At 37.5% G+C, this 21,508-nt stretch overlaps 2 protein-coding genes across 3 annotated transcripts; both read left to right on the forward strand.

Moving 5' to 3' along the window:
- The first annotated feature begins 4,146 nt into the window (after positions 1-4,146).
- LOC147532275 (putative GPI-anchored protein At1g61900) lies at positions 4,147-9,641 on the forward strand. Of its 2 annotated transcripts, XM_086645063.1 has the most exons (9): positions 4,147-4,302; positions 4,633-4,726; positions 6,405-6,544; positions 6,806-7,669; positions 8,003-8,248; positions 8,378-8,392; positions 8,528-8,668; positions 8,756-8,803; positions 9,435-9,641. In XM_086645063.1, exons 2-9 carry the CDS (start codon positions 4,659-4,661, stop codon positions 9,500-9,502), a joined length of 1,590 nt encoding a protein of 529 aa, XP_086501189.1. In that variant the 5' UTR covers positions 4,147-4,302; positions 4,633-4,658; the 3' UTR covers positions 9,503-9,641. The 2 variants fall into 2 exon arrangements, with proteins under 2 accessions (XP_086501189.1, XP_086501190.1); XM_086645064.1 differs by lacking the exon at positions 4,633-4,726.
- An 8,226-nt stretch (positions 9,642-17,867) lies between these two features.
- On the forward strand, positions 17,868-19,693 carry LOC147532276 (putative peroxidase 61). The gene is made up of 4 exons (XM_086645068.1): positions 17,868-18,242; positions 18,370-18,549; positions 18,840-18,999; positions 19,144-19,693. Exons 1-4 carry the CDS (start codon positions 17,976-17,978, stop codon positions 19,566-19,568), a joined length of 1,032 nt encoding a protein of 343 aa, XP_086501194.1. The 5' UTR covers positions 17,868-17,975; the 3' UTR covers positions 19,569-19,693.
- The last annotated feature ends 1,815 nt before the right edge of the window (positions 19,694-21,508 follow it).

The following is a 21,508-nucleotide window of genomic DNA, read 5'->3' on the forward strand; positions in this document are numbered from 1 at the left end:
TTATCCTATCAATCATGAACGAGTGCACTACTCTTGCCCACGAAACATTTTTTTATGGTTTCCAATATTTGCAAGCAGTTCAAGATGATTGGCGGAACAGAATACCCAGTACTCGAAGCAAATAGTACATTAGCAGTCAGGGATAAGATTAGCAGCCTTACAACATCCATATCATCAACATTTTCTTCGTCTACAACTTTGATTAGAGCTTCAGATATCTTGTGACATTTCACATAACGCGGTACTCCTCCGAAATACTTCACACAGAAGTCGATTTGTGGTTGCTTTAGTACCTTACACTTGGGGAAAACATCTTCCACTTCCCCTTCCATTGGCAAGCCCAGGATGAGGGCCACATCCTCTGGTGTCAGTTGAACCTGTGTTCCCCGCTATTGTGAATACTTCAGTTGAGGTATCGTAGAGGCAAAGTAATTCGAATATAGCTTTGTTTGGATGAATAGGGCTGGCCATGTCAAGTTTGTTCTCAATGAAAGCTCTCAACAAGTATTTGAAAGGAGTCTCATCCAACAGTTCCTTTTGTCTTTCGGTCATTTTTACGTACGTTGTCTTCATCTTCTCCCATAACTTACATAGGGAGTACTTATATGCCTTCGACAATTTGCCATTCAGATCCACGGGTCTGTTTTTCTACTCAACAGCTTCAGATTGACTTGTTTCTGTTGGGCCTTTGGATTTTGCTGTTTTTTTTTCGGCTTGGCCTCTCAGGTTCTTCAGTTGCTTTTCTTTTTCCTTTTGTCTTCTTGACTATCTTCGCCGATGCCTGCTGTGGAGAATAAATATGATTTGTAATTTTTTCAATGGCACTCGCTTGTGTATAAGTTGACTGAATTACATTGTATACATCATATAAAATATGTTCTGTAAACTGAGTTGTTACCTTCTGTTTACTATTGAAGCCCTCCCTTCAACAATTTTCTTGGGCTCTACGACCTGTGGATATTTTACTTATTAGTAAACTGTATCATTTTCTCTCCTCCATCTCATTTTCTCTCTCTGCCACATCATCGTCTTCACAGGCAGGGGTCGTCACGCGGCCAAATTTTCGGCCGACGGCCTTTAAGTTTTTTTTTCCTCTCTCTCTCAAATTTTTATTTTTAAATTCTCTCCCTTCGCCGGAGTTTAGAGAGAGAGATAGAGGGGAGAATTTTATAAATAAAAATAATTTTTTTTAGAGAGAGAGAAAAAAAAATTTTGAAGGTCGCCGACCGACGACCCCTGCTGTGGCGTGCTGAAATTATGTGGCAGAAAGAGAAAATGGGATGGAGGAGAGAGAGTAACGGAATGTTAAAGACAACGGAAAAAGGGGGCCATACAAGAATTATTGCTAAAGTAGGGGCCAGGCAGGAAGCTGGTCACAAAGTTGGGGGCCATTTGGGAAATAACCTTTACACAATTTACAGTAAACTGAATCATGTATAGTTAAGTATATGATGCATTGCCTAGCATTTTTTGTTCAGTCACCAAAAGAAATCCACTTTTGGGTGGAGAAGAATGAACATTCATATTTGTTTACCATTTACATAAGATCTCTTCGTGTTTTGCACTAGATCATGAACAGGGAGATCTTACAATTTACAAGAAACTGAGTCATGTACAGTGAATTAAACAATTTACAGGAAACTGAATCATGCACAGTTAATTATAGGGTTAATTCCGTTTTGGCCCCTAATTTGTGACCAACTCGCCGTTTTGGCCCCCATAAGTGTCCGGCAGTTCGTTTTGGCCCCAAAAATTTCCTATTTGGCCCCAAATTTTATCCAGACTCCCAATTCTACCCCGATGGCATTTCTGTAATTATATATATATTTTTTTTTGTTTGTCCACCTCATCTTATCACTCCTCCACCACACCACCTCCTCTCCACCTCACCCTTCTTCTCCGGCGGAATCTTGCCGGCCGGAATAAAAAATTCCGGCCGACCACCTTATTAGAAAAAAAAAAATTTCTCTCTCTTCTTCCTCCTTTCTCTCTCTTCTTCTCTCTCATCTTCTTCCTCCTTTCTCTCTCTTCTTCTCTCTTATCTTCTCTCTCTCTCCCTCCTTTCTCTATTCCGGCGAAGATATCTTCGCCGGAAAGTGTCTGGATCTGGGGAAAACCCCAGATCCAGACTCCTCTTCGTCTGGAAATCCCAGACGAAGAGCAGCCCTCTTCGTTTGGAAATCCCAGACGAAGAGTGCTCCTCTTCGTCTGGGATTTCCCAGCCGAAGAGTGCTCCTCTTCGTCTGGGATTTCCCAGCCGAAGAGGGCTCCTCTTCGTCTGGGATTTCCCAGCCGAAGAGGGCTCCTCTTCGTCTGGGATTTCCCAGCCGAAGAGGGCTCCTCTTCGTCTGGAAATCCCAGACGAAGAGGAGTCTGGATCTGGGGTTTTCCCCAGATCCAGACACTTTCCGGCGAAGATACCTTCGCAGGAATAAAGAAAGGAGGGAGAGAGAGAGAAGATGAGAGAGAAGAGGAGAGAGAAAGGAGGAAGAAGATGAGAGAGAAGAAGAGAGAGAAAGGAGGAAGAAGAGAGAGAAATAAATTTTTTTTTTAAATAAGGTGGTCGGCCGGAATTTTTTATTCCGGCCGACATGATTCCGCCGGAGAAGAAGGGTGAGGTGGAGAGGAGGTGGTGTGGTGGAGGAGTGATAAGATGAGGTGGATGATAAAGAATGGTGTGATGTGTTTTTTTTTGTTTTTAACCTTTTTCACAAATAATTCTGTTTTGGCCCCCGAGGATAATTTCGTCAAAAATTTAGCCCTTGGGGCTAAAACGAACTGCCGGACACAATTGGGGGCCAAAACGGCCAGTTGGTCACAAATTGGGGGCTAAAACGGAATTAACCCTTAATTATATAATGCACTGTCGGGAATTTTTTGTTCACTCAACTTAATAAATCCACTTTTGGATGAAGAAGGACGAATATTCATATTTTTAACCATTTATAAAATCTGTTCATGTTTTGCATTAGAATACCATCATCTAATTGTGTGGAACTAAACAATTTCTAGTCGACTGGATCATGTACAAGGAGTTATATTTTGTATTGGGATCACTATGTACATACAAAAATTCACGACACTCTGAATAATGCACTGGGAACAATAGCCACAACAGTGGAAGATGATGAAAGAATAAGAGGTACGTTTGTAACAAAGGTTGAAAAAGCTTGTTCAAACCCTAAAATGAAATGCTTTTCAACAAAGGGTCCAAATACTTAGCGAACCCCTACAGTAAAATGAACTGAAATTGAAGCCTACAAATTTTGAACTTCAAAATAAATCATTTGTTTGAAATAACTGCATTATACCTTCTTTTTTCCTATGGTTACTTCTTGTTTGGACCTGTTCCTTCATCTTTGTTTCTTTAACTGTTTTGGATCTTGTTTTTGCTGGTTCTTCAGTTGTTTTTTTTTTTTGAGGAAGTGATTTTTTGAGTGTTTTTCTTCACCATCTGCATAGATGAAATTAAATTTGTAGGAGATTTATTTTCAGATTTAGGCCTTTTTGTGTAATAGAGGTGAGAGAGTATGAAAACTTACTGTTTTTTAACAGATTTGTAAATAAAGAGAGGTTTAGGGCTTTATGTTCAGGTGAAATGAAGAAGAATCAGGTGATTTTGAACTGATTTCTAGAAAGAGAAAGAGAAGTCATAACGAAGAATCAGACGAAATGGAGAAGTTGGAACGAAGAATCAGTCGAAATGGAGAGAAAAAAAATGGTTTCTCTGGTTTCCCAAAACTGACCGGCGTGGGAATGAATTAATGGAGAAGTGACGGTTGCATGTGCTGGTCATTTCAAATCTGAGCGGACGTCAGATTTTGTGCAAAAATTTCCAAAATTTCGCGGGCATATGTGCATGGCATTTCTATATTCCGCGAAAAAACAAGGCTGTTTCGTTTTTAGTTTTTGAAGTCTGACGCGTTTGGACATCCTTCTTATAACCCATCTAACTTGGGCATGGGGCTTATTGTTGGCCCAATTTTGAGCATTTTGCCCAAAACCTCTTTAGCAAATTAGGTATTTTCGGGTAAGATCCTACTTTGTAATTTAACTCAAGTGAGAGGGGGACTTTGGAAAGTCAGTTCAGACAATCATTCCCAAAATCGAAATAAAATTTATACTTCAAATCCGCTGTTATAAAAAGGGCATCTAGAAAAGCGAAGTGTTTTAGATTAGAGAGAGAGAGAGAGACTGAAAGGGGGAAAAAGTTGCAGAGAAAGAGGAACAAAAAAAAGAAAAAAGGGTTTCTATGAAAATGTGGATGAACTGATTATTGACCGTTGGATCCACTTAGAACAGGTATCTTTTTCCTTCCTCTTCATTTCCTTTACTCATCTTCATCAATCTGAACTTGTACTAGTAGTATTAGTGAATCAATGCTTGATTTTGATTAGGTCTTGTTTGTTTCAGAACCTTCATTTTATGCTTTAATGGTCTCTAACTCACAAAAAAAAAAGAAACCCTAAAAACATTACTTATCTTCTTGTTTCTTTGATTTTTGTCAGCTTAACTCTCATACTTTAGTTTGATCTACACTATTAGAAGTAGGGAAAGAGGGGTTTTAGCTCAGATATGGTAGGTGGTAAATCATTGAGGTTTTAGTCACTACTTATTTCTGTCATATTTCAGTGTGTTGGCTTTCAGATTTGGGTGCAATGTGGACATTTGGAACAATGATGTTAAAAAAGAGACTTAGGTTATACACTAGGTTTTGGATTAGGAGGTAGATCCTCTTAACATTTTCTAGTGTTAGTAGGAGTTTGTTCAATTAATTATTTTGTAATATCTTGAATGATAGGAAAAGAATTAGAGAAGAGTGAGGTGTAAATAACAAAAGTTCACCTTCTATAAACCCTTAAATGATTAAGTCTCTAGTTGAGATTTTTTCATCTATGTCTTGATTATGTTCAATAGTTGATAATGGTGTAACTGAAACAACAAGTCTACATGACCCGCCTCTTTGGACTCCCACTTGAACCGCCTGTGAAAGAAACAAAGATTTCTGTCTCCACGTGATTGAACGTGAGAGAGGAGAGAGACCCCCTTGTTTCTCTCACAGGCGGGTTGAGTATACTTTTGTAACTGAAATAGGAGCCCCATCTCATGGGTTTCTCTTGATGTGCAACTGAACAAAGAGTTGCCTTGTGCTTGGGTTACAATTTAAATGCGTAGGTTCTGTAATATCGGTTGTCAGTGGTGATAGTTTTTTGGTCTTTCCGAGCATCTTGTTTTACTAGTTTGATAGCGATGAGTACAAGTATCCAAAGTATCATATGACTAGAGTGAAGTCTCTTATTCAGTTTGATAAAAAAGTTGTTGGTAAACCTACCTTGTTGCTTGAATTAGATAAGGTAGAAACCACTGATGAATTCTAGGCGAGACTGATCGTCTGGCTTCATGGTGGTAATGGGTGTTCCAGATTCTCAGAAGTTCAGTACTTGGATTAATGTTCAATATTAGAACATCTTTAATACCTAGAATAAAGAACTAAATGATGTCATTGACAGTTAACCTATTTAGTGTAGTGGACGGTGTTTAGGATATAATTGTGTAGACATTAACTTCTATAGTTCATCAACATTGCTTCAGTGATGTTTTTGGAGACGGAGTGATTAGTTGCAGAGAATATGTGCTGGTTTTTTGTATATTGTTAAGAAATTCATTTTTTATCTTCCCCTTTCCTTTTCATTGGCCCTCTCTTGTTTGTAATGCCATAAATAAGTTAAAACTGTATATATATTATAAATATATGTAATTCAAAATTTGTTCCTGAAATAATGTAATGTTTCTAATTGCTGTCTCCAGCTTTCTTTAATACTAGCACTTCTCTCATATCTCTTGAGTTTGAGTTCATGCTCCTTCGGGTCAAAATATATATATATATATATATATATATATATATTTATTTATATCTGAACATCCAAGCAATTGTAAATTCTCTTGAAAAGTAAATACTGCAAATCGTTATACTCCTGTATACTTTCTCTGGTGATGTTCTTTCGGATCTGTGATCAGTTTCGTTAAAAGTTAAAGTTGTCTATAGATTCAAAATGTTTTTTCCTTCATTTTCAAAATTAAGGGTTCTTCCTTGCGTCCTCGAGACCTCCTTACAGCGGTTTAAGTCTGTAGTCACCTCCTACTTTTCAAAGGTTTCGGATGATGCTGGGGTATGGAAAGAGAACATTTAACTGTCAAAAATTGAACATTAATAAATTTTGTAACTTGGTGTTATCATTATTCTGTCGCAGTCTACTATCTTCTTTCTCTTGAAGCACACTCATAATTATCTACTGTTTTTGTTTATCATTAGTACTTCGGTAGTTATTTTCTGTACATCTTCTATAACGCAACTCTTACCATTCCCTAACTAAGTCGTTATCTGGGTTTTGTATAACCTGCAGGTCTTATCGTTTGGAACTATTGCTGTCCAATAATAAACTGAATGCTATATGGAGATACCATAGATCTCTGGTCGATCTCAATGTTGCCGAAGGGCTAAGCGTAGTAATGGCGTTTTTCAGGGTTCATATTCATCTTAAAGGTAGGTCATAAAGAACTAATGCTTTTTTGTATTCTACCTTTATTTTTGGTTGATCAGCCTTTTGGCCCTCTTTCTCTATCATGTGAAATGAACTAAACCTGATAACACAACTTTATTTTTCTCCCATTGTCCTTCGCTTACTGCTAGAGTCAATTTTGCAGATTTTGCCGTGCTCATTCATGTTTTCTTCGTCTTGTGTTTCTTGAGTTATTCGAGAGGTACTGAAAATCTTGAGTTCTTACTCTTATGTTAATTTTGCAGGATCTTCATGCTATTGGTTCCTAGTATTCACAGTTTGGTTATCTACCTTCAAGCAAGTAGTAACACTGCAGACATCACCTGGAACCACTTCCGAATTTTCTTCTACAATTAACGTTGCTGAACCTCCTGGTGATGGACTATTTGATCCCATAGAAATATCACCAGCTTTCATCCCACCTCATCCATACCCTGGACCAGGAGACACATTATCACCTATGTACCCTTCGTTTCCTACGACATATGAACCAGTCTTGACTGGGAAATGCCCTATAAAATTTTCTGCTATATCAGATATCATGGATAAAACGGCATCTGATTGTTCTGCACCTTTAGCAGCTCTAGTAGGAAATGTGGTGTGTTGCCCCCAGGTTAGTAGCTTACTTCATATCTTCCAAGGACACTATAGTGGAAATTCTAATGAGCTAGTTCTTGAAAAATCAGTAGCAGATGATTGTTTCTCTGATATTATTAGTATACTAGCTAGCAGAGGGGCTAACAGTACGATTCCTTCAATTTGCTCCGTAAAACCTTCAAACCTCACAGGAGGTTCTTGCCCCGTAAAGGACACAATCACCTTAGAAAAACTGGTGAACACAAGCAAATTATTGGATGCTTGCAGTTCAGTTGATCCTCTCAAGGAGTGCTGTAGACCAGTTTGCCAGCCTGCAGTTGCTGAAGCTGCACTCCGCATTTCCTCATCTGAGCCTGCTATCACTGTTCATCCCAATTTGCTTGGGGAGTCTGGTGGATTTGATGTACTAAATGATTGTAAGGGAGTAGTCTATTCATATCTCTCAAAGAAGCTTTCAGTAGATGTTGCCAATACTGCATATCGAATATTATCTGCCTGCAAGGTTAACAAAGGTACTAATTGTGATCTGATGCATCGGTTGTGATGTCATTATTGTATTTTTGCTTCTATTTATTCTATTCCTTGGTTATGCCTATCTTTTATTACTTGGCGATTCCTTCTGCCCATGTGAGTACCTTTTCCTCAAACTGCCTAATCCAAATAAAGTTTTTTAAGTCACTCAAAGATCATTCTATTAGTACCAATCAAATAGAACAGGAAAAATGAAAAAAAAGAACTCCAGTATGAAGTCTTACAAATATATATTGTAGTTTCTGTAATTGCAGCTTGTGACAGATTTGCTGGATTTCAATTTAGTTTAAGCTTTCCTTCGTGATCCAATGCAGTTTGTCCTTTAGAGTTCGAGCAACCTACAACAGTAACTAAAGCATGCCGTGATTTGGCTGGTCCAAATCCTTCCTGCTGTAACTCATTAAATACTTACATAGCCGAGATACAGAAGCAGATGTTAATTACAAATAGGCAAGCCATAAATTGTGCGACAGTGTTTGGATCCATGTTGCAGAAAGGTGGTGTCATGGCAGATATCTACAAGCTTTGTGATGTGGATTTGAAAGACTTCAGTCTTCAAGGTACTACTTCGCGATGTGGTTTTCCAGTGTTTCTTTGAATTATTTTGCTGGTTCCAACATTTCATCTGATCTACCATTATCTGTTTTCGCTTTCTTGGATCCGTTCCTTACAAAATTCTAATGGGACAGCATATGGAGAACAAGGTGAGCTATTGTTCCGTATTTCTCTTCTATACCTCGTCCTTTTTCTATTATTTGTCTCTTAATACTAATAGAATAATTGTGGCTTTAGTGATTAACCAACAAAATCTAACCTTATAATAAAATGGGGAAATGTAGGTTGTCTACTTCGAAGTCTGCCAGCAGATGTAGTATTTGACAATTCTACTGGCTTCAGCTTCACATGTGATTTGAGGGATAATATAGCTGCACCATGGCCCTCATCATCCTCAATTTCATCTTTATCTCTTTGTGCTCCTGGTAACTAAAACTAAAGTTTTTATTAACAGTTATCGTAAGTTCAGAAACACATCTCAAATCTAACTGATTACATCTCAACATTCACAGAAATGTCATTACCGGCTCTTCCAAAGTTGCAGAACTCTGGAAATCATGGCAAGTCCCCTAGCTTGTCTATCTTGATTTATATTTTGTATATTCGAGTACGAGAAGGAAATATAGCAGTGCCTTAGCTTGTCTAACTTCTACTATTGGATGTGCGAAACCCACATTGAGAATTATATCACTTCCTTACACTAGGATTTTTAATGTCTATGAAGGTCGGAAAGTAACGGTGCTTCACAGGCTCTCTTCATAATAAACATTTCTTATCGACAAGTCAAATGTGTTAGAATGGTCCCACATAGGCAAATAAAAGTTCATAACCAACAATAAGATATATGGCCTCTCTACTCGTTGGCTTTGAATTGGATATCCACAAACTTAACATGGTAGCAGAGCTGGGTTGACACATGATAGACCCAAGATCACATGTGGTCCGCCTCACCTAACACAAAGACACATGATAGACTCGAAGAAAGCCACGTGTGAGGATGCATGTGAGAATAGTCCGTCGTCGACCAATAGAAGTCTTCCGATCAACAATATAATATCTAGAGCCTCTCCTCTCATTGTCAAATTTTTTTAGTTACCTGCCGACAAACATAATAAAATGTTCAGTCCCTGAAACTTTTTGTGTTGCTTACTTAGTAGCAGTATGTCATTAATTTTTTGTGGTATATTGCAGGATATTTCGGCGGCGAAACCTGGTCTCTTGTAGTGATTTCTTCATTTCTTGTTTTGAGTATACTGTAGTGAGACGAGAACAGGATGAGTTGTTCGGCTAGCAGAAATTTAGTGATGGCCCGAGTCATAACTCGCGGTACCGGATTTTCATGTATATCTGATATCCATCCGTTCTCTTGTATAGTAGCTGTTTCTTTGGTGGCTTTCATTCTGGATCAATCTGCGTTTTTCTACAAGGTATCTAGATTAATACGAAAGACTTCTCAGGTTTAGTGTTGGGGTCATCGCAACTTCCAGGGTTTTCGAAGGAACTGTACTATCATCCATAGCTGTTGGGGCCATCTCAACTTCTAGGGTTTTCGGAGGAACTGTACTATCATCATTCACAGCTCAGTCTAGAAATTTGGTTCATCATAGTTAAACTTGGGTGAAGTCAAAGATGGTAAGCCAAGCCATTGTAGCAATTGTTTGGGTTCCATTTTGCACCCTAAAGATGACCAACTAACTAAAATGCCCCCCTAAAGAAGACCAGCTTCCAGTATGGCCTCCTTTTGAGTGTTTTCTGTCAGGTAATCAGCCAACTTTAACAGTTTACGGAATCTTTTCCTATTTACCCTTCCAAAATTCTACCATATTAATAATTTCTTTCACTGGAGAGAGGTTGCCGGCAGTGGCTGGACAACACATAACCGGTGATCCGGAGCTGATTAGTTATGAAACTAGTAAATGGAGGTGCTGGCAGTTCAATCTTTGTTGTTAGGCTAGGTGGGGATGTTGGGTACAATTTACACAAGTACTTCACCACTTTGGTGGTACCTAGTTTATTGATTTTGTTGAGAGTTAAAAGAGTGAACTTTACTGACCCCATAGTTTAATTTTACACCAACTTGGTGTTGAGTAGAATTGTGATCAGTTGGAGTTGGAGGAAAACAAAGATTTGCAACTTGCAAATGTCGGTTTTGTAGCAAATACAAGCTACTGTTATTCAAAGTTTGAAAGAGAAAGAGAACTGGTGGTGGTTGTTAGGTGGTGACTGGAGTTGGTAGTCAGAGATAGGAGGAGGTGAGGCAGAAGTTGTATTGTTGTGGAAATTTGAAAAAATTACAATTTTTTTTTTAAATTTTTGTACTCTGAAAAATTTGACGAAAATTACAATTTACCTTTGAAATTTTGTGCCTAGAGAAGTTTTTGTTTTGGGGGAGCAATGACTCCCATTTACTTGCAGTAAATATTTGTAGAGGGCTAAAGGCCATAACCAGCCCTGGTGGTCTTCCACACAATGAGACCTCCATACACCTCTATTCCTGTCCAGTGACTCCAGTCTACGACTTTTTATAGTTCATTGCTTCATCTGTGTTACCTCTCCATTTAAAGATGTCACTTTGAGAAAACAAGAAAAAATTTTGTAGTACAAAATTTTGAAGGGAAAGTATATTTAGTCAAACTTTTTGGGGTCACCCAGTTTCTTTGTTCTTCTTCATCTCTCACCACCAATTCCAGCCACCTCCCTCATTTTTTACTCTCTGCTCTTTCCCTCCCCGTTTCTCACCATCACTTTATGTTTCTACAGCTCTCTTTTTAATTGTGATCCCTTTGCCGGAACCAAACCTCGAGTAGGGGGTTCGTCAAAAAACCTCCTCGAAAGTTTCGTGGTTGACCAGCTACAAACCTTTCAAAAGCCTCCTTTAGGTTTAGGAGGGTTTAGGGACCCTAAGTGGTGTTGCTGGCTAGTGGCAATGGTGGGAGGTAGTGCAAATGATATTAGAGAACAAAAAAAATAAACTAGTTGATTTTTAGAATCAAACTCAAGTTGTCTAAATGAGGTGAAATGAACTCTATCTGACTTACACAGTTTTGGTCTATAGGTCTCATTCTTTTTGTGTCTCGCTCTCTCTCCTCTTTCTCGCTCTCTCTTTAACTACACAGTTTTGGCGAAGGGAAGTGATCCCTTTGCTAGAACCAAACCTCAGGTAGGGATTTCGCAAAAAAAACCTTTTCGAGGGTTTCGTGGTTGACCCGCCACACATCCTTCGTAACCCTCATTGAGGTTTAGGATTTAGGGACCGAAAGTGGTGTTGCAGGCTAGTGGCAATGATCCGAGGTTGTGAAAATGATATCAGAGAAAAACAAATGAACATGTTGATTTTTAGACTCGAACTTAAGTTGTCTACATGAGTTAAAATGAAATCTAACTGACCAAGGTTTACATGCCCTATAACTAAAAGTAGATGCCTCAAAATACTTCTTTACTTTTTTTTTGTTGAAGAAAATATACTTTTTACTTTTTTTTGTTGTTGAAATTATAGACTTTTTTACTTGAAAATAACATCTTCGTTCGCCAATTATTAGTTTATTAGACCTATGTTATTCTTCATAGGTTAAAAAAAAAACCTTTTTGTATCTTGGTAGAACGGCAATTTCAATTTTATTAGGCTTTATAAATGAGAGAAGAATACTAAAACCCCAACTAGGCACTTAACTTTGTCTCTATGACAATTTCAGCCGGTGCCACTTGCACCTTGTTAATAATACTACATACTTACTCTACGCGGCTTCTTACCCCCCAAGTACAATCCACTAGTTAAAGCAATGCTTATAGGGTAGAAAAAGAATACTATGATTTCAAATCAATCTTCATATTCAATTGTTAAGTAATAGTTGCAATAGTACAAAATTAGGGTTGTTGTTACATATCAACTCAATATTGTTTATTGAATGTACTATGACCTAACCCATGTAATCAAATTGTTCCAATGATACATCTCGGTAATATATAGATGAAGATGCAAATTTTGTCAAGTTTATGGTTCATCCAACTCAAACCAAACGAAGAGCAAGTCCAGCCCCAGCTGGCTGAGGCCATAATTTTGAAATTATGGCCTCAGCCACCCGCTCCAAGCCCAGCCGCTTGGAGCGGAGGCTGGGGCTCTTCCTTCAGTCGCAAGGGGGTCTCCATGTGACCGTTGGGGACCCCAGCGGTCACATTGGGGACAGATCTGGCCGTTGATTTATCCAACGGCCAGATCTACCTTTTTTTTAAAAAAAATAAATAAAATAAAAACATTAAATAATTAAATATAAAATTTTAAAAAAAACTAAAAAATAACAAAAATCAAAACAACTTTTAATAATGAAATTATGTTAATACAAACCGACTTTTGCATTAATAATCCGACGATCCAAAACACAAAACTAATAATCCGACGATAGAAAACACATTACTAATAATCCAACGACCAAAAGTTATTCATTGTCATCGTTTGATCTCGTATTCCATAAGTGTTCGATAAGATCTGCCTGCAACCGAGAATGAGTATCTTGGCTTCTAATTCGACCTACACGTTGAAGCACTTCGTCCGATAAGTCTTCTCCACGCTCTATCGGACCCATTTGACATCCCTCAATATTGGTTGTAGCATTTGGACCTTCGTCTTCAACAATCATGTTATGCATTATGATACATGCCTTCATAATGTCACTCATGGTCTTTACGTCCCACCAACGTGACGGTCCCCGAATAATTCCCCAACGAGCTTGCAGTACACCAAAAGCTCGTTCAACGTCTTTTCGAACCAACTCTTGTCTTTTGGCATAAAATGCTTCTTTTGGACCATGTGGATTAGCAATAGTTTTAACTAAAGTACCCCATGGAGGGTATATCCCATCAGCAAGATAATAACCCATATTATATTGTGTGCCATTAACTACATAATTAACTGGGGGACTCTCATTGCTTAACAGTTGATCAAAAACCGGTGAACGTTCAAGAACATGAATGTCATTGCATGATCCAGGCATCCCAAAAAATGCATGCCATATATGGAGGTCTGACGATGCAACTGCTTCTAGGATGATAGTTGGGGCTTTGACATGACCAGTGTAGGATCCGTGCCATGAGGCGGGACATTTACTCAATTCCCAATGCATACAATCAATACTCCCTAGCATTCCAGGAAATCCTTGCGATTCACCAAGTGCTAGGAGTCTAAATATATCTAACTCATTCGGATCTCTCAAGTATCTAGGGCCGAACACATGGATGACTCCGATTAGAAATTCTCTTAAAGATTCAATGACAGTAGACTTACCAATCCGACAATATTCGTCTTGTGAGTCGGCCGCACATCCATATGCAAGCATCCTCATTACAGCTGTTATTTTTTGATGAGGTGAGCATCCCTTTTGCCCAAATGCATCAACTCTTTCAGTAAATCTGGGGTTGTACCCCCCAACAACATTGAGAATACGCAAAAATAAAGCACGATTCATCCTGTAGCGTTTGCGAAACAATGTGTCATCATAAGTTCGAGTTTCATTGAAATAGTCTCTCATGATGTTTTCATGACCGAGTTGTCTATTACGATCTATAGTTTGGCGACCACAGAACCAACATGACGAGAACGTTTTCGTGTAGCGTTATTTTCCATTTCTTCTAACATTCTACGATCATCGTCATCTCTTTGTCGAGCCCATTCATCTTCTTCAAACATCAACATAAATAAAGTAAAATTGGAATTCATGGGATTCAAAGAATTTATGGGATTCATAATATTTATAGGATCCATGGTAGAGAAAGAAGAAGATGAAGTTTGATGAGAAAGAAGAAGATGAAGTTTGATGAGTTTGTAGAGAAAGGGGGATGTATTTATAGAGAAATATGAGATATTTAATATGGTGGTTGGATAGTTAATAATATTTAATATGGTAGAAAAGAGGGAAATTCAAATTTTCGGCCCAAGAGAGGCTGGAGCTGAATTTTAGAGGCTAAGCTGAGGCCAATAATTTTAGGTGAAAAAGTGGTTTTTTCGGCCTAAGACAGGCTTGGATTGGACTTGCTCTAACAAATGTGGATATGACTTAGACATTATGTTCTTGGTTATTTCGTTACTCATTTTTTATGTAAAACAATTTTCGCACGCCCATTTACGTACGACGTTCTAGGAACTTAACATGTGTTTTTGTATAATATAGACTATTGGACCTATAATGTGTGGTTTAATTCTAAAACCACGTTAACTTTGTAGTCATCTAAATCAAAACCAAATGATAACGAGTAGAGATGATCTAAATGTTATATTCTTGATTACTAAGATACTCGTTTTTTTCATTTAGAACTATACTTAATATATGTGGCTTAGATATATAAAAAAACACCTTATGTACTTCTAAATCAAGCAAATGCCCAGCATTGATCCCCAAGTATTGCAGTAGGTATGTATGTCATCAAAAATTTGGGATTGGTCCTTAACTAGGATAAATACTGTTGGGAAAAATGGGCACTTAGGCGCAGCGGAAACAAGAGTTTTTCCCTTTGTGTTAGTTACGAGGATAATACAGAAGAATATGTGGGAGCAATAAACAAAGAACGAAAGTAAATAAGACAACGATTTTTAACGTGGAAAACCTCCTTAATGTGAGAAGTAAAAACCACGGGACTCGTAGTCCAACCAAATCAACTATAATAAGCAAAGTAGTTACAGACCACGTCCATCCAAGACTCAGACTCTTCCCAAAAGAATCAATCTCAAACACGAAGAAACACGGAGAAACCTTCACAAGAAAGAACAAAAACAGCATAGGAATTTGCAGTCCAAAACGACCCTAAATTCACTAGGATTCCGGCGATAAATCAATGATCCCTCCCTACAAATACTAGATGAATATGTGAAGAACAATTCTGCCAAATTTCAGCTCAATCGGAGAAGAACTCACCGTCGGATTTTCCGAACAACGAAGATTGCGCGTGCTGAAAAAGTTCTGCCCCGCTCTTCTCGACAACCTCCTTCTCTCCCTTCTTCTCTTGTGCTTTTCTAATTGTGTTGCCCCCTTTGGTGCTCCTCACACACATCTAAATTAGGTTAAGGTAGTATTTATAGACTCTCCCTTAATCCTAATTCCACCGTCATAAGTAACCGACCGAAAGAAACTCGACACTGGCCCGGGTTTGGTTTCCTAATCCAAACCCAACTAGGTTTTCCCACTAGGAGGAAAACCCAACAAATACTTAGGTCTTGAGATGTTGACCTAGAATTGGGATGGTTAATCTTGGTTTTAGTTGAATACTCTAATAAGTTTTTTTTCCTATGCTTAACAACGGATTTTTCGGGAGTGCTACATATACAAAATCTTTGACAAAATTCTTGACTTAATGACTTATTTTTATTAAAAGACAAAAGTTGATCAAAGTTTTTCAAAGTTTGATTTTGATCTGGACCGTTCTTTTAGAATTTTGTCAAGAATCTCATTCATAAAATTAGCTTCTCAAGTTTGAAAGTGTTACCCTTCCTAGAATGAGTGAATTTGTCTTACCAACATTAATTATGACCAAAATGATACTAATTCCACTTCTACCCTCTCACCTTATTACTTTTCTGCCATATGTACATACAATCACATATGGATACAAACTTAGTAAGTGTGGAAGTGTTTTGAAAAAGCTCGAGGGGTCTCCGATGATGATAGAATATTTAACACGTCGGGAGCCAGGGTCTGACATGCAAAAAGAACTGATAGAGCTTAGTTCGATCGTCATTAGTGGTATGAAGTTTGAAAATTATTTGTCTCCAATGATAGGTTGTGATAGTTCTACATTCTCTGTGGAAGTGTTAAAAGTTCGAGCTATAGTACTAGGTTAAACTGAAATGACATTTTCGATAGACTCATTGAGGCTTGAGAAATAGAGAACTTTATATCATGAAATAGATGCATCATGAATAATATGACGATGCATTACGAACTGTATAAACACTATATTTGTCATATCCAAGACATCGTGTAAAGCCCCTTAAGGCCATTCCAAAGGCTTGAAAGGCCATTTGTTTATACCTTTCATCCAAGCGCGAAGCCAGGGGGTGGCTACCCCTGACTGCAGTCCGGGACACAACTTGATATAAGTAAGTCAGAATCGGTAAACGAAGCATTGTAGCTAGGTAGCTGGGTTGGTCAAGTGCATTTTCCAACGCCCAACCCATCGCCCTCAATCAATTTTTTTCACTTTTTGTCTGTTAAAGTAAGTTTGTATTGCCCCTTGTGTTCTATTTATTTTCACTTTTAGTCTCCAGTTATGTCTCATATTTTTGGATCTAATTTCTTTTTTACCCTTCTTTTTGTTATTAGTCAAGTTTTACCCCTTTTGTTGGATTTTATCCAAGCTATAACTTAGTTATTCCGTTATCACCAAATCATTAATGATCTCATACATTATAAACTGTTAAGGTTACGTTTTCTTCAATTTTGTATGTTTGACTATTAACGAAATTTTACGTATTAAAAAAAAATTGTTTTTCAAACACTAGTTAGTGCACATACGTTAGAAATGAAAGTTTTGTTTCTACACAATTTTAGACTAGTCCGGGGTAACTTTGAATCCTAGCTTCGCCCTTGCTTTCATCCTTATATAGTTTTTATTACATCAATAATGATGAATTTCCACCCCAACCAAATTTTGGTCCTGAGTAAGCCGAACTTCATATACATAGCGATTGCAAACACAACAAACCGTAACTTGGGAAGTGACCTAGGTCCAGGTTACTTATAACAAAGGTGATAGGAAGACTCCCTAGACATACTCCCAGGTGTACATCCCCCCCCCCCCCCCCCCCCCCCCCCCCTCACATGACAAGTGTATTTTTGTCTTTTCACAATCTGACAAAACTGAAAAAAGACCAAAATACCCTTGTCATGTGAGCCAGTATATTTGGGAGTATGCCTCAGGGAGTCCCCAAAAGACTTCAATATATAATGTTCTACAAAAATGATAAAATAAAAATTTGTAGTATAGTGAAATTCAGACTTTGGTCTCTACGGTGCAAAAATACGTATTACTATCCAATTATTTTTTTTGGAAGATGACTACGATCTACGTAAGTCGTGATATTTGGCATTTGATACATCATAGATGTGATAAACTCGATAACCGCCTACTCAAACACTAACAAGATCGGCCCTATTGCTCAACAAGACAATGGCCTGACGCCCAATAATATTATTTATACCCTAATAAACTCCATTCAAATAACTAAAGATTCCACCTTCTTTGAGATTCGAACTTGGGACCTCCAAGACTTTCTGGAGTTTATGTCAACACCTTTGAACTACTTGGGCTACCAACTGTTGACTACTATCCAACTAAATTGAGCGTAAAAAAAATGCCAAAACTACCGCAGATATCAAATACAAAATTACTTTGCCTTCCTTCGCCAAACCAAGTTATAGTACAACTACAACCCCGAGATAGAGAAACTTGGTTTAGACAACATATATTGTAGTCTTGAAGAATGTTGATAAAAGCCCTAATTCCTTGGCACATGCATGTGAGAAGCCATGCATGCAACTGCATCAAAGTTCCCTCTCGCACGTGCCTTAATTTAAGGACTACCACCACCCTTACTATAATCTATATATAAAGGTCTCTATATATGTCTATATCCCTCTCACACACAACTACTACAATCTTCATTTTCTCCATCTCTTTATTTTATCTTCTTTCCCTCTTCAAGTTTTCTATTAACATTTTGAGAGATAGAAGAAGTTGATAATAAAGATGATGAGAAGAAAAGGGTACACCAATATTGCAATTTTATTGTTATTGGTTGGGGCAGTAGTACTAGTAGTGTGCACATTAATAACTAGTGTTGAGGGCGCGATGGTAGCACCACCAACGGGGCTTGTGAGAAAATATTATAGGCTCAATGATACGTGTCCTGACGTCGAGGAGTATGTCAAGCATCAAGTGAAGTTATTTTGGGATAAGGATAAAATCATCACTCCTAAGCTCCTTCGACTGCTCTACTCTGATTGCTTCGTATCTGTAAGTCTGAATTAATACAATAGTTTAAATTACTAAGAGCAAAAAAAAAACATTAATCAATATTCCATAGTAATTAAGATTAAAATTATTTATGAAACAATATGATATTAAATGTGTATGGATCTAGGGTTGTGATGCATCTATCCTATTGGAAGGACCCAACTCAGAGAGAACTGCCCCACAGAATGCAAGATTAGGGGGATTTGCATTTATTGATCTTGTGAAGGAAGTTGTAGAGGAAAGGTGCCCTGGAGTGGTTTCATGTGCTGATATCCTTGTGCTTGCCACTAGAGATGCAGTTCATTTGGTACACAACTTTTATTTTTATCTTTCAATTCTTTTTTGCATAATTAACTTTTAATTATTTTACGCGTGTTTCTTGACAGGGAACAACTAAAATATTTTCTGACACTATAGTTAAACAATATAGGTTAGGCCTAATTTTATCAAACTGGTCGTCGTTCAATTCACACTAATTTTCCTTATACACTGTTTGAATGCTGATATAAAAGCCCCTTCACATGGGGAGATTGCAGATGAATGAAAATGTAGTTGATACAATTTGTTTAAATGAGTTTGGGGTGAATGAAACTGCAGGCAGGGGCACCATCTTATCCTGTGAGGCTAGGAAGAAAGGACAGTTTGGTATCAAGGGCATCATCAGTGGATCTTCCTTTACCATCCATCACTTGGGAAAAATCTCTTGCTTACTTCAATTCCAAAGGTTTAGATGTACTTGACATGACTACCCTCTTAGGTAAACTAACCATTTTCCATTTTCTCCCTTTTTTGTGGAATAACAAGGGTAAAAGAGTAATATTCATAATAACGAGGAAAATTATTTTCTTGTTTAGCAATCATTATTAATCATAATTAAACTAAATTATTTTGATAAATGTAGGAGGACACACGATGGGTTCAACCAGATGTCGTAACATTCTTGAACGGTTGTACAATTACAAAGGTACACAAAAAGCAGACCCAAACATGGACCCATCACTCGTATCCGAGTTGAGAAAACAATGTCCTCCGAAGACGAAAACAGGCGAAATTGAAAAAACTGTATTCCTTAACCCAGAAAATGGTTTAAAGTATCAGTTCAACAATACCTATTATTCAAGATTGTTAACAAAACAAGCTATTTTAGAGATCGATCAACAAGTGCTCTTGGATACTGAAAATGGTGAAACCATTGCTGAGGAATTCGCAGTTGGGTTCGAGGATTGGAGAAAATCATGGGCTTTGTCTATGAATCGAATGGGAAATATTGGGGTTTTGACTGGAAATATGGGTCAAATTCGTAAGCGATGCAGGTTCACTAATTAACAATCGTATATAACTATAGATTATGTCGACTTATTAAAGCTAATTTTGTCCATGTAACTAAATGAAAAAGTGAGGAAAACAAAGTAATTAATGTAATCCTCTATTGAATTCTATAAAGAAAAAAATCTTCTAATTATAGTATCTGTGAGATTTTGTGTGGAGGAAGTAATCTTGGTGTTTATTCATTAAACTCATATCAAAGTATTACATCAGTATTTGTACTATTTAAATACTATTTTACAGAGAGAGAAAGAGAGAACGAGAAAAGAGTTCGTTAGAAGTAACAAACTCGACTTACATAATGACAATTCTGCCCTTAGTATATATGCACCTCTACTCTACTTATTATATTCTTATTATACTTACACAAAGATAACACCATCTTCTCTAATACTCCCCCTCAATCTGAGCTAGAAATGCGATGCATCAGATTGGAGAGCAAGCGAGAAAATAGAGGATTCGAGAGACCTTTCGTAAAAACATCAGCAAGCTGGTCAGATGTGGGAACAAATGTGAGAGCCAGCAACCCAGGTGCATTGGTTGTTGTGGTGGTGGGGGTACAATGTCATGGTAAAAGTTTAGTTGTGGTGGTATAGGGGAGAATGGAGATAAACGAAGGAAAAAATTTCGTCAAGTACAATTCATGCATGTGTCGAACATAAGTTACTTTACTTTAAAGTCAAAAGTTAAAAATTATAACTTTAAAAGAAAGTCAAATATTGTATTAAATGAAGTCGGTTGTTTTTTCGTTATCAAATTATTATTTTTTTCTGTTTTACTTAAATAAGCAGAAAAGTAACTTATTTTTGTGTTGCCAAACGACTCCTAAATTTCTTACACTTTCTGTGTAGTTAGGAGAGATCCAACGTGGGTGATGCCGTTAGTCCAAAAAGGTGCACTCAAGTTATTTAGATTTTCAATCACACCCCTTTAATAAAAACCAATGACTAAGATTGAAGGAACAATCCTCAACAAAAAAAAAAAAAAAAAAAGATTGAAGGAACAAAAATGATTAAAAGTTGATAGGTTCTCGCTTCTCTAATGATTAAAAGTTGATAGGATCCCATTAGTGTGTCTAGTTCAATTTCTCTCCTTTTAGGAGGCATTTGCATTTACAGGTATGTAAATAGCATGACGTATCCGACAGAGAGAAATAACAATTATCATCCTTGTATCATTGTGATTTTATCACTATTAATGGATATGTTTCCTTGGATTCAAAAAAAAAAAAAATTATAGAGCATGACCTAAGTGAAAAATAGACTTATTTTATGTTGCAAACAAATTTATTTGTTTGTCATATTTTGACCGTTTTTTGTTTGGTATTTCGAAATTTTTATGCATTTATTGAAAATTTTACGTGTTTAGTTCGGAAAATTGTAGCTTATTTAAGCAGGAAAAATCAACTTTTTTTCAAAAAGTAGAAACCACAATTTCGTAGCGTTTTCATGATTACTTCTACAAATTTAGTTGTGAGAAAAAATTTATCTACCTTTTCTGTCATCGTCAATAAATAACTTCACCACCATCACTACCACAACGTATTTATACTTACTTCAATGTATTTATAATTACTTCATCATTCTACCACCACCATCACTACCACAACTTCACCACTGTTAAGCACCACTACAACCGCCACAACACATGCACCACCACCAATAAGCACCATCACCACCTCCTCATTACCAACACTATCATTCTTAATATATTACTACCACTAGATAGGAGTCAATACGGAAATCCACTTGTTGTGCCGCCTAAGGCAGTTTCTTAGTGCGCTTGGCCTGGCCGACCATTACTCTAGTCGGTCATTTAATGGGCGACTCCTTTAGCATGATCCATATTTTTTTGGGCCCGGTTCTTTCTATCTTTGTGCGGATCCTATCCGAACCTTTTACCCCCTTCCCTTTAGTCGAATCTCTACGATTAAATAAACC

The sequence above is a fragment of the Eschscholzia californica genome, unplaced genomic scaffold (assembly GCF_041429995.1).
Source record: "Eschscholzia californica isolate CP2 unplaced genomic scaffold, dmEscCali1.0.p SCAF_6, whole genome shotgun sequence".
NCBI classification, from domain to species: domain Eukaryota; kingdom Viridiplantae; phylum Streptophyta; class Magnoliopsida; order Ranunculales; family Papaveraceae; genus Eschscholzia; species Eschscholzia californica.